Raw genomic sequence first — 20,609 nt, 5'->3', positions numbered from 1 at the left:
CTCTGCCTCTCTTTGTTAATTACAACAAGCAATGCTGTTTGTTATTTAAGATGAGGTCGGACTCGGCACTGACTTGTGTTCATTGTGCTGCTTTTATAAAGCCTCAAATGACGGCTTACAATATTTCATGAAAGCAAAGTGTTTCATTTGTCTAAGATTTAAAAAGGTTTAAACTTTACAGCACTGACAAAGTTGAACAAAGTGCTGTACAAGCCCCCCCCCCAAAAAATAATAATAATACTTTTTTTTTAATTCTTTAAAAATTTCGAAGCTTCAATTAAAATCAAATCTCGGCCCCGAAGCTTCGAATTCCAAAAAAAATCTAAGGTCAGCCCTAGTGTTGTGTGTATTCCAGTAAAGGGTGATTCCTGCGGAAATTTTCCAAACTATACTCGTATTCAAAACGGTATAAAACGGAAATGTACCGATGAAAAAACAATCCGTTTCGTACATGTTGACTGCAAGCAAGTCATTGATAAGCGACGGGCGTATTAGACACATAGCCATAATTTAAGATATAGTTTATGCGGGCGGCTGAGTGGCGCAGTGGGCAAGGCGCTCGCCACTAACGCAGGAGACGCTGGTATCGAGCCCAGCTCTCTGCGTTGCTACCGGCTTGGCCGGCTGTCATACTAACACAATTGGCAGTGTTAGAGGGTGGGAAAGCCGGTGGGTGGGGATTGGACGTTGTGGACAGCGACTCCTACAGGTCGGTTGGGTGACGCCGGTGCGGCGGAAACAGGAAGTATCGGGGGCAGCGTGAGCCTCCCACGCGTTACTCCTCACCACAGAGTTCAAGCTGCTGTGGTGAAAAGATGCGACAGGCTGCCTCCTCGTGTACCGGAGGGGACACGTGATGCAAGGCTTCTATCCTCACTACAGCCGACCAGTGGGAGGCATAGTCTAGCAACGTTCAAGACAGGGGAGGAAATAATTGGATCATACGAAATTGGGATGGGAGAAAAATAGAAAATGGGGAGAAAAGTGGATAAAAAAAAATATATATATAGTTTATGCGTTCACAAATGTGCTCGCCCTCTCATTGACTTCAGCGCTGGCACTCAAGCGATAAATTGCCCACCCCATGCTGGCAATCAAAGTGTTAATGAGCCTGGAAAAATGAGCGTGGTTTTGGCAAGTGAGAGTGCCTTTTTGTAGTTACGTAAACTATCATTCCAGGCAAGGCGGAAGACTTCGAGTTTGGTCGAACGCCATTTATGTTCAAGTTTGCAACATGCCTTTTTAAAGGAGCGAGTTTCCTCCGTAAACCAGGGAGTTTGTTTTTGCTGAGCACGTTTAATTTTAGGCTTAAGGGGGAGCGACAATGTTGAGCGTGCTACGAAGGGCGACGTTAAGTTTATCTGTAAAGAGATCAAATCTCTCGGTTACAATTTTTATTTTTTTGTAACGTTAATTCATTTATCCACTCTGGTTGGATGGTGTATTGTACTTGTGCTGTATAATGACAATACATTTTAATTGGATCTCGGCTTGAGATCGCTACCTGTTGAGTGGATCAGCATGGTGCAATGCCTACCTCCAAAGCTGTTTTATATAGGGCACATTTCTCCACTGTCGTGTATTGTCATTATACAGCACAATACACCATCCAACCAGAGTGGATAAATTAATTAACGTTAAATAAAATAAAAGAGTTGTGTAACCAAGAGGTTTGAACCGGGGACCATTGGCTCCAGAGGCAGCGGCACTAACCAGTTGAGATAAGGGTCGACGTTAACTGTGACCGACTAATCCATAATTTACACTTGTCAAGAGGCAATTGCGCTTGTCGTCCAGTATTGGCATTAATAAATCAGATGTCATGCTAATATGTCATGTTCTACAGTAGGACTTACTACTATGATACCCATTAAAACAAGTAATTCGAATAATAGAAGCCTACTTTGCTGGAACGATTAATTTCAAACGTATACAGCGTGTGTGTGCGTGTATGTGTTTGTGTGTGGGCTCGCGCGCTGACTCGCTAAGCCTTTCCCTACGCATATTCATTTCTGGAGCATTTCTTTATCCACTCTGGTTGGATGGTGTATTGTACTTCTGCTGTATCATAACAATACATTTGAATCTCGTTTTGAGATCAGTCGCAAATCGCTTCCTGTTGAATGGATCGATTGAGTGTAGGGATGTCAGATATTATCGGCCGATATTGGCATTAAAATGTGATATCGGAAATGATCGGTATCGGTTTTCAATTTATTTTTTTACATTTATTTAACCTTTATTTACCCAGGCAAGCAAGTAAGAACAAATTCTGATTTTATTTATTGTCAAAAGTATGCATAATGTGTTAATTCCATGACAAGATATATGTAATGTTAATTACCTGAAATTATTCCGTTTTTTGGGGCGGGAAACCCTGCATATATCGGTATCGGTTGATATCGGTATCGGAAATTAAGAGTTGGACAATATCGGTATATCGGTATTGGTAAAAAAGCCAATATCGAACATCCCTAATTTCTGTGCCAGCTGAGCACCGATTTGTCATGTTCTGAACCAATTAATCCCGGTGTGAACGCGCTGGCCGGTGCAAGATTACGTTCAGGAACCGGAGCCCGGCCCGTGTGAAAGGCCTATCTGTGCGCTCAGTAGAAAGCTATCCGGCTGCACGCTAGCTTAGCACCAATTAATGAAAGCGGGTACGGACCAGCTAGCTTAGCACCAATTAATGAAAGCGGGTACGGACCAGCTAGCTTAGCTGTTGGCCTAAAAGAACTCTCCCGGTAAAGACATTTCCCATAATGTTGGCATGTTCCTTTTAAGCTGTGGTTGTGGTATTTAACCTCTAGCTTGTTCTGCTCTCACCAGGTATATCATCGTGGTAGAACATGACCTGAGTGTGTTGGACTACCTCTCTGACTTCATCTGCTGTCTGTACGGAGTTCCCAGTGCCTACGGAGTGGTCACTATGCCTTTCAGCGTCCGAGAAGGTAGGTCGCTATGGAGACAGTAGGTCACTATGGAGACAGTAGAGAGTAAGTCACTATGGAGACAGTAGGTCACTATGGAGACAGTAGAGAGTAGGTCACTATGGAGACAGTAGGTCACTATGGAGACAGTAGGTCACTATGGAGACTGTGCAGTAGGTCACTATGGGCCAAGTTCTCAACTGTGTGTTTTCTTCACCTCCTTTTCTCTCCTCATCTCTCTCTCTCTCCCTCCCTCTCTTGTCTTTCTTAACCCTCTCTCTAGGTATCAATATCTTCCTGGATGGCTATGTTCCCACTGAGAACTTGAGGTTCAGAGAGACATCATTGGTATTCAAGGTGGCAGAGACGGCCAATGAGGAGGAGGTTAAGAGACTCAGACACTACCAGGTACAGACAGTACATTTCATAAAACTACACTACCCAGCTCATTTTCATAATTACGTCTCACGGGTCGAACAAACCTGAATGTTGTTGCCATAAAATAGAACGTAGTTTGTTTCTTTACCTTTCTGTGAACGTCTAGGAAAAAACCGTGTCTCAATTAGATGAAAAATGGCAGAAAATGTTTCCTTACAAAAAAGTAACTACTTACAGTAGATTTCATTCACGGTCTTTGCTGCCCTGTTACGTGCGCCTGATGGTACTAAATCCAGATTGAACTCTGCCCGATCCATAGATGTATGACTTGGCAATAATAAGGTAATTTATAGGCCTGATATTCTATATTCATATTTAAAATAGCATGTGTCCGGATGGCAAAATTCAGTACTGTATCTAGAAAAAACCCTGTAAATCATCTGCCCTTTATTCATTTGCTTAGATTTTTTTGTACACTTGATCTCAAGAAGGTGCTGAATGAGCTCAGTGAGCAAAATGTTTCACATCTGGTCAATGTTAGCATGGTGTTATTCACCGTCAAAGATGAAAAAAGAAATGCAAATAATAATAATTGATATTCTCCTTTTGGTTCATTACAATTTACTCAAGCCTAGTAACAGACACATAGATGTCCCTAGATACCAGGGACATGCAAATGGACCTTGTAGAAGTGGAGCAATCTTCCATTTACTTGGGTATGTACTTTTAGGTGAATTTTCTGAAAATATGGCTAGTGCTTAAGAGGTCTAAGCACTAGCGGTGACTGGGTAGTGTAGAGGTCCAAGCACTAGGCGTGGCTGGGTAGTGTAGAGGTCTAAGCACTAGGGGTGGCTGGGTAGTGTAGAGGTCCAAGCACTAGGCGTGGCTGGGTAGTGTAGAGGTCTAAGTAAGCACTAGGTGTGGCTGGGTAGTGTAGAGGTCTAAGCACTAGGTGTGGCTGGGTAGTGTAGAGGTCTAAGCACTAGGTGTGGCTGGGTAGTGTAGAGGTCTAAGCACTAGGTGTAGCTGGGTAGTGTAGAGGTCCAAGCACTAGGCGTGGCTGGGTAGTGTAGAGGTCTAAGCACTAGGGGTGTCTGGGTAGTTTAGAGGTCTAAGCACTAAGGGTGACTGACTCTGTAGTTTAGAGGTTAAGCACTAGGGGTGACTGGGTAGTTCAAAGGTTAAGCACTAGGGGTGGATGGGTAGTGTAGAGGTCTAAGCACTAGGAGTGGCTGGGTAGTGTAGATGTCTAAGCACTCACCTACTTAGCACTTGCTTTGTGTTTCATGGGAGAGTTCAGTTTATATAGATAATATGAAACTTTGTGTTTCAGTACCCAAGCATGAAGAAGACCATGGGAGATTTCTCCCTGGAGATCCACGAAGGAGATTTCAGCGATTCAGAAATCATGGTCATGCTGGGAGAGAATGGTAGGTAACAATAATAATGATGAAGTAGCTAGGAATTAGTGAGGTAGGTAGCAATAATGCGGAAGTAGCTAGGCACTGGTGAGGTATGTAACAATAATAATGATGAAACTGCTAGGAAGTAGGAACTAGTGAGGTAGGTGACAATAATAACAATGAGGAAGTAGCTAGGAACTAGTGCGGTAGGTAACAATAATAACAATGAGGAAGTAGCTAGGAACTAGTGAGGTAGGTAACAATAATAACAATGAGGAAGTAGCTAGGAACTAGTGCGGTAGGTAACAATAATAACAATGAGGAAGTAGCTAGGAACTAGTGCGGTAGGTAACAATAATAACAATGAGGAAGTAGCTAGGAACTAGTGAGGTAGGTAACAATACAAATAATGATGAAATAGGTAGGAACCAGTGAGGTAGGTAATGGTGATGATGAAGTAGTATGCACCATCTCTGTCAGCTGTACTAAGTAGTGTGCATTATCTATGTGTCAGTTGTATTAAGTAGTGTGTACTATCTATCTCCTCCAGGTACAGGGAAGACCACATTCATCAGAATGTTGGCTGGGGGACTCAAACCTGACGGTGGAGGTAACGCACACCCATCAATAATTTTTTATTTTTTTTATCCACTTTTTCTCCCATTTTCTATATTTTCTCCCATCCCAATTTCATATCATCCAATTCAACCCTCCCCTGTCACGAACGCTGTTTCTTGCCTCCCACAAGCCGGCTGCAATGTGGACTAAGTCATACATAGCACAAGTCCCCTCCGGTACTTGAGGTAACAGCAGTCGCATCTTTTCACCTGCGCAGCTCGATCTCTCAGTGGCGAGGAGTAACGCGTGGGAGGCTCACGCTGCCCCCGACACTTCCTGATTCTACTGCGCAGGCGCACCAACCGACCTGTAGGAGTCGCTGTCCACAACGCCCGATCCCCACCCATCAGTTTCCCACCCCCTAATACGGCCAATGTGTATTAGTACGGACGACCAGCTAAACTGAAAGCAAATGTGGAGCGCTGGGCTCGAACAGGCAAGCCCAGCATCTCCAGATTTCGTGGCGAGCGCCTTGCCCACTACGCCACGTAGCCGCCCCATCAATAAAATATTAAGTACAATTTTAATATAGTTAATTTGAATATAGTTAATGCTCATCCTCTCTTCTCCCTCATCCTCTCTCTCTTCTCCCTCATCCTCTCGCTCTTCTCTCTCATCCTCTCTTCGGTCTCATCCTCTTCTCTCCCTCTGTCTTCTCGCTCTCTCATCGTCTCTGTCTCCCTTTCATCCTCTCATCATATCTCTGTCTCTCATCCTCCCTCCTCTCTCTCATCCTCCCTCCTCTCTCTCATCCTCTCTCTTTGTCTGTGTTTCAGGAGACATTCCTGTGTTGAACGTCAGCTATAAGCCCCAGAAGATCAGCCCCAAATTCAAGGTCTGTGTTACGACCATCATCTGTAGCTGATGTCCTGGTCGCGTCTATTCTTTTACCAACGGATTTCCAGTTCCGGGTTCGCGTTCTGCGATCTGATTGGCCACTGACGTACGCTAGTTCTGCCCCCCGGTAAGTTATCTACGCCAGTGCCAACTCCGCGGTAAACAGCTGTTTCCGTGTTTCCGCCTATGACTTTATGTGCGCTAATAAATCCGTTGGTAAAAGAATAGACGCTGCCTGCTCGCGCCTGCATTATCCAATTCATATCAATCGAAATAACGTATTGTTTTCATCTCTCTATATTAACGTGATTCCACACAACTCTACTAACAGCATGCAGCCTGCTCAAATGTTCAAAACACGACCTCATTATTGCGCGAACGGCAGCCACATCAGACGACAGACGACTGGTGTTGAAACATGCCAGTTATTAGGCTACCTTCTAACGCCGGAGTGAGCATGGCATAAGAATAGCCTAAAAACCGCATGAGCATTCTATTTGTAGGTAATATGCTCTTTAGATCACAGGCTGGTCATGCATAATCTCGCCCACCAGACTCTTCTACCGAATTGACTAGGTCATGCAAGTCAATCAATAGATTACACTTTCTGTAGGCCTAACACTCACCTACTCATTATGTTGTGGCACAACATGACATGTTAGGGTTGTCACGCTTCCGTGATCATGTTTGAACCAATGTGTAAAAAATCTGTTTTAGATTAGGCTGTAAAAATCTGTGCTATAGGCTATATTTATTTAGTCTAGTTTATTAGACATAAAGCATTTAAAAATACTTTGATTAGTCTACATCAATAGCATTAACTATACATTGTCAAGGTTGACAGAATAAAGTCTATATCAACTTATTTCCATCAAGGACCTTGGTGTAGGCTAATAACAGAACAGATTGACAGGTGGCGACAAAGCACGTGACTGGGCATTTATTTAAAAAACATACATGCAGAACATGAAAGAACAGACAATCATCAACAAACACAACAACCGCATTGGCCATGGGAGTCTTATGCATGGCTATACTCCTATGTCATTCTTTAACTGTATGTGAAATGCCACTTAGACTAGGCCTACAGATGAAACCCATGAATACTAGAGTTGTTCCGATACCGATACCAGTATCGGAAATGCCGCCGATACTGCCTAAAATGCTGGTATCGGTATCGGCGAGTACACGTAAATTCTAGCCTCCGATCCCATGATGTAATTTATCTCCTGCCGAGTCCTGCGGAGAGTGAGGATTATAAAATGAACATGTTTTAAAGTGTGATGCTGTGTCATTTTAACAGCAGATACACTTTCTTAAATTCCATTGTCCCCGACAGTGCGGTGTGACGGGGAGCTCGGACGGGATGTGTTTTGCTGGTGTTATGATAGCATTAGCTGGAAAGATAGCTAGTTGGAACAACATCCGCTTTAACGTTACATCAAATCAGATGATCGCCTGTCCTTTCTCCAGGACCTAACACTGTCCGTGACCGTCTATCAACAATAATGCACCCACGGTGAATTGTATTTAAGTTAAGTAGCTACTGACTAGCGTTAGCTGACTATTACTAACGTTATCAAATGTCAATGCGGGAAGACGAGCTAGGTCAGTTAGCTTAGCTTGATAACGTTACCGTGTCTAAAGTTGGTGCTATTTATAATCCAGCAATAATGGCTGCAGACCTGCAAGCAAAGTACAGCAAGTGCCAAAGGATAAGAGTCTGAGGCGGAGTTTCAAAAGAGAATGTTGAATATTTATTGTGCATCAAAAATCACAACATGAACGTTCTATCTGCCACTAGCTTACAGACTGAATAGGGTATATCTGCAGAGCCACTGAGTACCGAGTGCAACACCGTTTAATGTCCGTGTGGATAATTGGAGTAGGGTATATCTGCAGTGCTGCAGCCCATACTCATTGATTAATGATACTAATACAAATCTATACAATCACCTGTTGTTGAATAAATACCATTACTTTCTAGTTATTACTAAAAAACAGTATAACAGTATCTGTTAAAAAAAAAAAAAAAAATTATAATTTATATAATTTTTTTAATTTTTTTTAATGCACTGGTATCGGATACATATCGGTATCGGCCGATACCCAAAGCTTAGGTATCGGAATCGGATCGGAAAGGGAAAAATGGTATCGGAACATCTCTAATGAATACAGAGGTGCTTCACACTACTGACCGACTCAGCTGAGAGCGTCGTTTCTTGACTCAGCTGAGAGCGTCGTTTCTTAAAATTGTCAAGCTACAATATTATAAAATACAATATTATAAAATCATGTCAGGAATTGTGCCTCAAAGCATGAATGAACCGGCATTTCTAAGCACTTTAAACTTACCGCACTTTAGCGCAGGTAAATTCATAGGCGGAAACACGGAAACAGCTGTTTACCGCGGAGTTGGCACTGGCATAGATAACTTACCGGGGGGCAGAACTAGCGTACGTCAGTGGCCAATCAGATTGCAGAACGTGAACCCGGAACTGGAAATCCGTTGGTTTCGGTTTGCACGATCTGATTGGTTTAGCACTGTTGCCTCACAGCAAGGATGTCCTGGGTTCAAACCCCAGAAGGTGTTGTTTAAAGTTGTGTGTTCCTATCCCCAGGGCAGTGTGAGAGCTTTGCTCCACGACAAGATCAGAGACGCCTACACACACCCTCAGTTCATCACGGACGTCATGAAGCCCATGCAGATAGAGAGCATCATCGACCAAGACGTACGTGTACACACACACACACACACACACACACACACACACACACACACACACACACACACACACACACACACACACACACACACACACACACACACACACACACACACACACACACACACACACACACACACACACACACTTGGTTCCACAAATTATATTACATAAACAGGGAATCAAATGTATCGGGCCAAGCAGCACTGAACACTTAAGGGTACACATAGCACCTCCTTCTCCACAGTGGCTTAGTATGGTAACGAGGCACGTGTTTACCAAGAGCGTCCAGTGCATCTTATGTCCCAACTGCAATAACGATGGCAGTTACAACAGGTGTATGTGAGCAGTGCGTGCCAGCCATGACACACGCACGCACGCACACACACACACACACACACACACACACACACACACACACTCTCTCTCTCTCTCTCTCTCTCTCTCTCGCAATATACAATATACAGTTGATTAAACTGGAATATGTATAAATGAGTACTACTGAATAATAATGCTAATCTGATGTATGTACAGTGTTACAGTATTATTATGTACAGTGAGTGATACACATATAAATACACTATGGTAGTAAGCCATACTCACCAGTGGTATAACTAGTAAGAGTAGGTAAGGGATATATATACTATATATATATTAAGGCTGTCAAAGTTAACGCGGTATTAACGCGTTATCGCCCGATTCTATTAACGCCACAATTTTTTTTAACTCACGATTAACTTTTAACACTTTCAGTGCCAGCAGGGGGCGCACGATTTAGTGCTTGAGTGCCACCACCCACTTCAATGATAGCGTTAAAACGCCTAATCTATGTTTTCAATTATGGCTATGTGTCTAATCTGCCCGTCGCTTATCAATGACTTGTTTGCAGTCAACATTGTCGAAACGGATTGTTTTTTTATCGGTTCATTTTCGTTTTATAGCATTTTGAAAAGCCCTCGTTTTCGGGGCGCCCCAGTGGCGAACCACATAGCGCGCTCAGCCGCGACACGGCCGACCCGGGTTCGACTCCCGAACCCGTCGTTATTTGCCGAATGTCTTCCCCCCACTCTGTCTCCCATTCCTCCTCTGTCTCTCCCTACTGGACTGCCCAGTAGAAATAAAGCGATAAAACGCAAAAAAAAAAAAAAAAAAAATCCTCGTTTTCAAGGAAAATATAAAGATTCCATGATAATCGCCCTTTACTGGAATATTCTAGAATACACAAAAACGTTGTCATTTTTCGGCCTATTTATGAATCTTTTCAAATAAACGCTAGATTATCGATAGTATATGTGTACGTATGCACGCTATATAGGCGATCTGAAAAATCGATTCTCTTATTTCCTGATCGCTCGCACAGCCACACAGCCACACACACACATAGGGGAAAAGCTTATATCTCCGTGAAAACAGGTCTGATTATCCTAAGACTGGTAAAATAGATTCCTTACCTGAGATCAGATGTTATCCAAAAAGATTATTCCAATTCCTGATCGCCATTCCAAATATCGATCGCTTTTATTGATCCAACGCTACATAATGTATTCCACACTGTTCTGAGGGTCCACAATGAATCCGATCGGCTCGGGTTACATGCCCGAGAAGTAAAATGTGGATTCCGGATTTTTATTTTCTCATCCATTTTCATTGAGTCCATTCCAAAAGGGTGCATTACCATCTGGGAGACGATAGAGGGCGGTTTTTTCACATCTGAGCTACAGGGGCTGCTGTACCAACGGGAGACTCGGTTGATGAAATATGAATTCAGATCGCTAATAAAAAGATTAAACGCTAATAAACGTCGTGGGCATTCAGGCATTGGGCTGATAAAACTAGATATGACGTCATGGGCACTGAAAGTGTTAAGAAAAGAAAAGAAATAACTTTTTTTTTATTTTTTTATTTTTACTTGACTTTTTACTTGACTAGGTGTATTATTGATGCTCTCATTGATACTATGTTTGTTTCTGAAGTGTGTGTGTGTGTGTGTGTGTGTGTGTGTGTGTGTGTGTGTGTGTGTGTGTGTGTGTGTGTGTGTGTGTGTGAGTGAGATGCGTCTATACTTTCCGTAGCCGCATTTCTGGCAGACGTTTCTGGTCATGTGACATGTGCGCCCAATAGCGTGACGAGCTGTGTCTTTGCCCATTTCCACGTCAAACAGCCTGCAAACTGCCTGGCGTTCTATCGCCATGCTCTAAGACAAACTAACCTTAACCAACTTCGAAAGAGTGCCTAAGCTTAACCGTCGAAAGAACTTGCCTAACCTTAACCAACTTCGAAGATTGCCTAAACTTAACCAGTGTAGAAACTGACGTCGGCCAATCAGAGAGCGTCTGCCAGAAATGCGGCTACGGAAAAATATCACGCATGTGAGATATAGAGAGAGAGAGGGGGGTGAGAGAGATGAGGAATTATTATCGGCGGCTAGGTGGTGTAGTGGGCAAGGCGCTCGCCACCAATGCAGGAGATGCTGGGTTCGAGCCCAGCTCTCCGCATTGCTATCAGCTTGGCTGGTCGTTCATACTAACACAATTGGCAGTGTTAGGGGTGGGAAAGCTGATGGGTGGGGATTGGACGTTGTGGACAGCGACTCCTACAGGTCGGTTGGTGCGCCTGCGCAGCAGAATCAGGAAGCGACGGGGGCGGCGTGTCCCTCCCACGCAGACCCCCGCCGCTGAGAGATTGCGCTGTGCAGGTGAAAAGATGCGACGGCTGCTTCCTCGAGTACCGGAGGGGACACGTGATGTAAGGCTTCGTCCACATTGCAGCCGGCTTGTGGGAGGCATGGCCTAACAGCGTTCGAGACAGGGGAGGGTAGAATTGGACGATACGAAATTGGGATGGGAGAAAAATTGAAAATGGGAGGAAAAAGTAGATAAAAAAAATATATATATAAAATTATTATTTTCTTTTAAGTTATTTTGTGCATCACTTTGTTTTGAATTTGATGCAAATTTGCAATGCATGAGGGTCATCCTTTTGTGTTAAATGGCTGCATAAAGCAAGCATTTGTTGACTTGCATGTTGATAAGAGTATTAAAACTTGGAACTTGAAAAAGATCCGTTTAAGGTAGAAAAAAAAATCGATTAATTTGCGATTAATCGTGAGTTAACTATGGACAATCATGCGATTAATTGAGTTTAATATTTTAATCGATTGACAGCACTAATATATATACACACTCGGTATATACAGTATTATTGTACATTGCATCATATCGGACACTATTTCCTCAACTATTTCTTCAACGTTCCACCAGGTCTGCTCTCCTCTGTGTCTGTAGTTCACTAGAGGTCTGCTCTTCTCTGTGTCTGTAGTTCACTAAAGGTCTGCTCTTCTCTGTGTCTGTAGTTCATTAGAGGTCGAGGTCTGCTCTCCTCTGTGTCTGTAGTTCACTAGAGGTCTGCTCTCCTCTGTGTCTGATGTTCACTAGATGTCTGCTCTCCTCTGTGTCTGTAGTTCACTAGAGGTCTGCTCTCCTCTCTGCCTGTAGTTCACTAGAGGTCTGCTCTCCTCTGTGTCTGTAGTTCACTAGAGGTCTGCTCTCCTCTGTGTCTGTAGTTCACTAGAGGTCTGCTCTCCTCTGTGTCAGTAGTTCACTAGAGGTCTGCTCTCCTCTGTGTCTGTAGTTCACTAGAGGTCTGCTCTCCTCTGTGTCTGTAGTTCACTAGAGGTCTGCTCTCCTCTGTGTCTGTAGTTCACTAGAGGTCTGCTCTCTTCTGTGTCTGTAGTTCACTAGAGGTCTGCTCTCTTCTGTGTCTGTAGTTCACTAGAGGTCTGCTCTCCTCTGTGTCTGTAGTTCACTAGAGGTCTGCTCTCCTCTGTGTCTGTAGTTCACTAGATGTCTGCTCTCCTCTGTGTCAGTAGTTCACTAGAGGTCTGCTCTCCTCTGTGTCTGTAGTTCACTAGAGGTCTGCTCTCCTCTGTGTCTGTAGTTCACTAGAGGTCTGCTCTCCTCTGTATCTGATGTTCACTAGAGGTCTGCTCTCCTCTGTGTCAGTAGTTCACTAGAGGTCTGCTCTCCTCTGTGTCTGTAGTTCACTAGAGGTCTGCTCTCCTCTGTGTCTGTAGTTCACTAGAGGTCTGCTCTCCTCTGTGTCTGTAGTTCACTAGAGGTCTTCTCTCTTCTGTGTCTGTAGTTCACTAGAGGTCTGCTCTCTTCTGTGTCTGTAGTTCACTAGAGGTCTGCTCTCCTCTGTGTCAGTAGTTCACTAGAGGTCTGCTCTCCTCTGTGTCTGTAGTTCACTAGAGGTCTGCTCTCCTCTGTGTCTGATGTTCACTAGAGGTCTGCTCTGTGTCTGTAGTTCACTAGAGGTCTGCTCTCCTCTCTGTCTGTAGTTCACTAGATGTCTGCTCTCCTCTGTGTCTGTAGTTCACTAGAGGTCTGCTCTCCTTTGTGTCTGTAGTTCACTAGATGTCTGCTCTCCTCTGTGTCTGTAGTTCACTAGAGGTCTGCTCTCCTCTGTGTCTGATGTTCACTAGAGGTCTGCTCTCCTCTGTGTCTGTAGTTCACTAGAGGTCTGCTCTCCTCTGTCTGATGTTCACTAGAGGTCTGCTCTCCTCTGTGTCTGATGTTCACTAGAGGTCTGCTCTCTGTGTCTGTAGTTCACTAGAGGTCTGCTCTCCTCTGTCTGTAGTTCACTAGAGGTCTGCTCTCCTCTGTGTCTGTAGTTCACTAGAGGTCTGCTCTCCTCTGTGTCTGTAGTTCACTAGAGGTCTGCTCTGTGTCTGTAGTTCACTAGAGGTTTGCTCTCTTCTGTGTCAGTAGTTCACTAGAGGTCTGCTCTCCTCTGTCTGTAGTTCACTAGAGGTCTGCTCTGTGTCTGTAGTTCACTAGAGGTTTGCTCTATTCTGTGTCAGTAGTTCACTAGAGGTCTGCTCTCCTCTGTGTCTGTAGTTCACTAGAGGTCTGCTCTCCTCTGTGTCTGTAGTTCACTAGAGGTCTGCTCTCCTCTGTGTCTGTAGTTCACTAGAGGTCTGCTCTCCTCTGTGTCTGTAGTTCACTAGAGGTCTGCTCTCCTCTGTGTCTGTATTTCACTAGAGGTTTGCTCTCCTCTGTGTCAGTAGTTCACTAGAGGTCTGCTCTCCTCTGTGTCTGTAGTTTACTAGAGGTCTGCTCTCCTCTGTGTCAGTAGTTCACTAGAGGTCTGCTCTCCTCTGTGTCTGTAGTTCACTAGAGGTCTGCTCTCCTCTGTGTCTGTAGTTCACTAGAGGTCTGCTCTCCTCTGTGTCTGTATTTCACTAGAGGTTTGCTCTCCCCTGTGTATACAGTTCACTGCTCTAGTGAACTACAGACACACTTCATCTCGCTCTCTCTCTCTCTCTCAGGTCCAGAACCTGTCTGGAGGAGAGCTTCAGAGAGTGGCCATGACTCTGTGTTTGGGTAAACCAGCTGACGTCTACCTGATAGACGAACCCTCTGCCTACCTCGACTCTGAACAGCGTCTGACTGTTGCTAGGGTCATTAAGAGGTAGGTACACACACACACACACACACAACCCTTGCCCGCATCCTCCCTCTCTCTGTGAGGCAGATCTACTGTGATCTTTAAAAACATGGTAGCTCTATGTTCTTCTGATCAGCCGCTAAGTTTAGCAGGTCTTTCTGACAATTTGTGTGTGTGCTACGTGTCTGTTTCTGTGTGTGTGTTGCCTGTCTGTTTATGTGTGTGTGTGTTGCCTGTCTTGTTTTTGTGTATGTGTGTGCATGCTTGTGTTTTCCCATATATGTGTGTGAAATTATCTGTGTGTGTGTAGGTACATCCTCCATGCGAAGAAGACGGCATTCGTGGTGGAGCACGACTTCATCATGGCAACTTACCTGGCTGACAGAGTCATCGTCTTTGACGGAATCCCGTCCAGGGACACGGCAGCTAACGCGTAATATACCTTTCAATAACACAGCAGCTAACACGTAATATACCCTTCAATAACACAGCAGCTAACACGTAATATACCTTTAAATAACAGCAGCTAACATGTAATATACCTTTCAATAACAAGTTTCAAGTTCAAGTTTCTTTATTAGTTGTCATACAGAAGTACAGAATACTTTTATACAAAATGCTTCTTTCTGTTACGCTCCAGAGACTGTGCATTTTTGTCTAGGCAAGTATAAAATAGAAGTCAAGTACGTGGACAAAAGTGTTCAGTATATACATATATACAATGTACAATGCAGAGTAGAAGTAACTGAGTTACAATACAATATACTATACAGTGCAAAGCAGAAATGGGATGAGGTACAATTTAGGTACAATTTACAGTAAGGTGTAATGAGGTATGGGTTGTAGTGCAAATTCTTTACCAATAAATATAAAGTGTGTTTAGGTGTTCTAAAGTGTGTAAAGTGGGTGCTGCAGTGAGTTGTTTGTTTAAAGTGAGTGTGTGGATGTGTGTGCTGTGTGTGCATTTGATGGTTGTTACATAGTGTTATTGTCATTTAGCATTCTGATGGCCTGAGGATAGAAGCTTCTTCTTCTTCGGTATCGTTTGCCTGACCGCAGCAGTTCAAAGAGGCAGTTGTTTGGGTGGCTGGAGTCTTTGATAATTCTCTTAGTCTTACCCATGCACCGCTTGTTGTAAATGTCCTGGAGAGTGGGAAGCCCCCCTCCAATTGTGCATTCGGCTGAACGGGCCACTCTCTGTAGTCTGCTACGGTCTTGTGCGGTGCTATTCCCAAACCAGGAGGTGATATTGCCAGTTAGGATGCTCTCTATTGTGCATGAGTAGAAGTTCTTAAAGGCCCACTTGCATGTTGTATTTTTGTTCAATAAACAATGTGACTAGGCCAACGGTGACTTTCATGAAGAGGGGGAAAAAATTTATCGAAATTGACCCAGTTTTAGCGTTTTTATCAAACATTTTGTCCGCCCAACCACAACCACCACGCGCGTGGATATTTTAATCCATGGTTCATAATGTGCGCGTGTCATCTTAATGATGACGTCACACAAGGTACAGGGCAGCAGGGGGCGCTGAGAATCACACGCAGGTAGTGGCAGAAGCTGTTGTTACTACTAGGCTAGCCGAGGAGCTAGTATCTGTTTCACCTAACACTATTGCTCCGTGATCATAGCCATTTATCTCTAAAGCTAACTACTATTTGTAAAAGCCACAACCACGTTACCATATTTGTAAATACTCATGTAAATCATTGTGTCGTTGTACATATTGTGTATATAACATTAGTAGCTAAGTTAGCTAACGTTAGCTTGCTAGCCAGCATTCTCGAAACTCCTAACATGCCCAGATTTAAAATGGTTCTCTCCTCTTTGTATACCTTTGTCCTCACAAACAAAGTATTCTGCCAGGGAACTTATGGACACGACAGTAGTAGTAGTTATAAGGTGTTTGAGCTTGTAATGTTAACGTTAGTTAGCTATCGTGGTAGCCCCTTCCGTGACTGTGATGCACCGAGTGCTATCCGAGGGGCTACTATCGTATCAACATGCCGTGACATGTAGCTTGCTAGCCGGCATGATGCGTGTGCAGTGCTTTGCCCCACAGGTCTGAGAAGAGGACCTGCACATTTTACTCGTTCCCCAAACTCTTTTACATGCCCCGATTTAAAATGGTTCACGACAGTAGACATAATGCTAACGTTAGCGGGGTACCGTTAACGTTAGCCAGAGTCATATAGCCAGCTTGGTACTATGACCCGGACGGGGATCAGGCATAAGGCGACAGCCTAACCAGACCAATAGACCACCGCAACACTTCCGGGATTCTGAAATCGCGGAGGAGATAGCGGGGGGAGCATATGAATGAATGTGGATGAGAGCCGTGATGTAAGTGGTTGCAGATACGGCTGTGGGGGGCGCTAGAGACATTAACAAATAGACTTGTATGTGCCTGAGTCTCCTGAACACGGCGCAACCCATTCCTAATCGATCATAACTAAATCGGCCGAGATCAAGTCCAGCACCTACTCCCCATACACATGCGCAGATTGTCAACGGAGTCTGGACGACGTGAGATGACGCACGAATGAATGTGGACTGTTCCATCAGAGGGGGGAGCTTCGGTGGTAGTGTGAGTGGCTACAGACCACTGCACTTAAATATAAACATTAGTCTACCTGGAGACTCAATGAGGTAATTGTAGATGTTGCCATAAGACACGTCTGGCCATTTAGTGGGATAATTTTTTCATTATCCTGTTCGGCTGAAAGGACACTGGCCACCGAAGCTCCCGCCTCTGATGGAACAGTCCTCATTCATTCGTGCGTCATCTCGCGTCGTCCAGACTCCGTTGACAATCTGCGCATGTGTATGGGGAGTAGGTGCTGGAAAAGGGACTTGATCTCGGCCGATTTACTTCTGATCGATTAGGAATGGGTTGCGCCGTGTTCAGGAAACTCAGGCATAAAAGTCTATTCGATCATGTCTCTAGCGCCCCCACAGCCGTAGCTGCAACCACTTACATCACGGCTCTCATCCACATTCATTCATTTGCTCCCCCTTTCTAACCCTTTCTGAGTGGAATTTCCGGCGTCAAATGGAAAAAATAAATAATAAATAGATACCAATGATGTAAACTACCCATAATTGAAGAGTAGGGTTTAACCTGCAAGTGGGCCTTTAAGGATCTTCTGACTGACTTGGAACTTCCTTAGGCGCCTGAGGAAGTAGAGGCGTTGCCGTGCCTTCTTCACAACACTGTCAATGTGTGTGGTCCATGTCAAGTCCTCGGATATGTGGACTCCGAGGTACTTGAAACTGTTCACTCTCTCAACCGGTGCCCCGTCGATGCTGAGGGGGCTGTAGTTGACCCCCGACCTCCTGAAGTCCACAATCATCTCTTTTGTTTTGCTGACGTTCAGGGAGAGGCAGTTCTGACACCACTGCGACAGATTCTCTACCTCTTCCAGGTAGGCCCTCTCATCGTTGACAGAGATCAGGCCCACCACTACTGTGTCATCAGAAAATTTGATGATTGTGTTGTTGTTCCGCTGTGCCACACAGTCATGTGTGTACAGGGAGTAGAGGAGGGGACTCAGAACACAGCCCTGGGGGGCCCCTATGTTTAGCGTGATGGATGAGGAGGTGCAGTTGCCTGCTCTCACCACCTGGGGTCTACCCGTCAGGAAGTCCAAGACCCACTGGCAAAGGTCATAGTGCAAGCCCAGGTCCCTGAGCTTGGCTATGAGTTTGGAGGGGACTATGGTATTGAATGCTGAGCTGTAGTCGAACAGCATTCTCACATAGTTCCCCTGCCTCTTGTCCAGGTGTGATGCTGCTGTGTGCAGCACATGGGCTATGGCGTCCTCCGTGGACCTGTTACAGCAGCTAACACGTAATATACCTTTCAATAACACAGTGGCTAACACGTAATATACCTTTCAATAACACAGCAGCTAACACGTAATATACCTTTCAATAACAGCAGCTAACACGTAATATACCGTTCAATAACACAACAGCTAACATGTAATATACCTTTCAATAACACAGCAGCTAACACGTAATATACCTCTCAATAACACAGCTGCTAACACGTAATATACCTTTCAATAACACAACAGCTAACACGTAATATACCTTTCAATAACAGCAGCTAACACGTAATATACCTTTCAATAACAGCAGCTAACACGTAATATACCTTTCAATAACACAGCAGCTGATTGATTGATTGATTGAAAACTTTATTAACAGATTGCAGAATGGGTACAATACAGTACAGCTCAATACACACAATTGTTAAGGGGATGCAGACCAGAGAAAGACTTTTGTCTTGTTTACATCAGGGTCCCCCATTTTCAATTCATCAGGACATATATGACATACTTGACATACAGATAGTCAGTACTGCTACATCTATACATTTATGACATACCAGATTTGCAAATACAGTACTGTTTGTGATACAGAAGGAGTCAAGAAAAGGGAGTATATACATTTGACGTAGAAACTGTACATTGGAGGAGGTTGGGTGGGGGGGGGGTGGGGTACATTGGGATATTGACAACCATACTGGGTAATTTACATTGGAGGTGGTTGGGGGGGGGGGGGGGGGAAACACTGTATAAACAAGCAAAACTGTACAATTGAGGGGGGGGGGGGAGACACTGTACAAACAAGCAAAATTGTACATTGGACTATTAACAACCATACTAGGTAAATTACTGTACATTGGAGGGGGTTGGGTTAGGATATTTACAGGGGCCAGTTTTGAATTGCAGTCTCCCGTAGGTGTCCCTTGAGAGAGGTTTTGAAAGTGGGTAGTGATCCACATTCCTTTACAGCTTTGGGTAGGGCGTTCCACATTGATGTGGCATAATTGCGAAACATGTTTAGTCCCTTATTTGAGCCGAATCTGGGTTTAACATGATTTGTGGAGCTCCCTCTGGTGTTGTGATCGTGGTATTCACTGACCTTTGGGAAGTATTTTGACATGTACATGGGTACCTTGGTCGTGTAGTGTATCTTGTAGACCAGGCCCATTGCAAGTTGCTGTACTCTGTCGTCTACTCTAAGCTAACACGTAATATACCTTTCAATAACAGCAGCTAACACGTAATATACCTCTCAATAACACAGCTGCTAACACGTAATATACCTCTCAATAACACAGCAGCTAACACGTAATATACCTTTCAATAACACAGCAGCTAACAGTAATATAAGATAAGATAAGATGATCCTTTATTGATCCCCTTGGGGAAATTCGGGTGTCAAAGCAGCATGGGGGGGGGGGTACAGGGTGGGGGATGCATAGCTTCACAGTCCTATACAGTCCAGTATCTATATATAGATACACTTAAAGTATAGATACAAATACAATATAATAATATAAAAAGTACAAACACAAGATAGTCCAGTGATGAGAGTCCAGTGATACTAGTCTCTAGTGCAAAATACAAGATAGTCAGTACGATGATGTGAGTCTCTAGTTCTCAACACAGCAGCTAACACGTAATATACCTTTCAATAACACAGCAGTTAACACGTAATATACCTTTCAATAACACAGCAGCTAACACGTAATATACCTTTCAACACAGGGTCTTTATTAACTCAATCAGTGCCAGCTATTGGCCTCATCCTGTCCTAGCTAGGCCACGCTTTAAAAGATAGGAGTGTGTCACCTTGTTTGTAGAGCTAAATCTATATTTTATAGCTATGTGTCCAATGTCATTGTCAATTGACAGTATGAACCTTCCCTTCAATATGCCATAAAGAAATATTTTTTTCATCAATACGTTCCCGTTTTATACCGTGATGAATATGAGCGTTATATTGGAATGGTCTGGGATCATTCCTGCAAGGCGCTAAGCTAATAACGTTAAATCGATTGGCGTTTCGGCCCTACACAAGCTAGAGTTAAAAATCCAAATGCATTTGATCTGTATCATGTTCCATCATGAATGCATGAAAGGGGGGCAGGGGAAGTCGTTTCTGATTATTGATTACCAGTGTTGGGACTAATGCTAATGCTAATGTGTTGGGACTAATGTTAGAGTAACGCTGTTACTTTTGGCGGTAACTAGTACTCTAACGCATTACTTTTTTAAATTCAGTAACGCAGTTACCGTTACTGAATGGTTTGTTACTGAGTTATTTTTATGTAGATTGGTAGCGAGCTGTAGTGATCCAGCGCAGTCCTCCTGACTCCTGTCTGTGTCACTCACCTGCGGGGACACGCTGTGCTGTGGGCGTGTTTTGTTTACTATAGACTTGACTGTCATGTCGGCGCCTACTACTTGCGTTTG

The 20,609-nt window shown here is 44.0% G+C and overlaps 1 protein-coding gene across 1 annotated transcript in view; it reads left to right on the top strand.

The window, feature by feature from the left end:
* LOC311237650 (ATP-binding cassette sub-family E member 1-like) overlaps positions 1 to 20,609 on the top strand; it is a 109,331-nt gene that overhangs the window by 76,377 nt on the left and 12,345 nt on the right. Inside the window, exons 10-17 of the mRNA XM_084325603.1 lie at positions 2,830 to 2,951; positions 3,214 to 3,338; positions 4,642 to 4,738; positions 5,262 to 5,321; positions 6,106 to 6,164; positions 8,788 to 8,898; positions 14,222 to 14,364; positions 14,651 to 14,773. Coding sequence (XP_084181729.1) covers positions 2,830 to 2,951; positions 3,214 to 3,338; positions 4,642 to 4,738; positions 5,262 to 5,321; positions 6,106 to 6,164; positions 8,788 to 8,898; positions 14,222 to 14,364; positions 14,651 to 14,773 — 840 coding nt within the window. The remainder of the gene's footprint in view (positions 1 to 2,829; positions 2,952 to 3,213; positions 3,339 to 4,641; positions 4,739 to 5,261; positions 5,322 to 6,105; positions 6,165 to 8,787; positions 8,899 to 14,221; positions 14,365 to 14,650; positions 14,774 to 20,609) is intronic.

The sequence above is a fragment of the Notolepis coatsorum genome (assembly GCF_963971535.1).
Source record: "Notolepis coatsorum genome assembly, chromosome: 1".
NCBI classification, from domain to species: domain Eukaryota; kingdom Metazoa; phylum Chordata; class Actinopteri; order Aulopiformes; family Paralepididae; genus Notolepis; species Notolepis coatsorum.
This window is presented reverse-complemented; position numbering and strand designations above follow the sequence as displayed.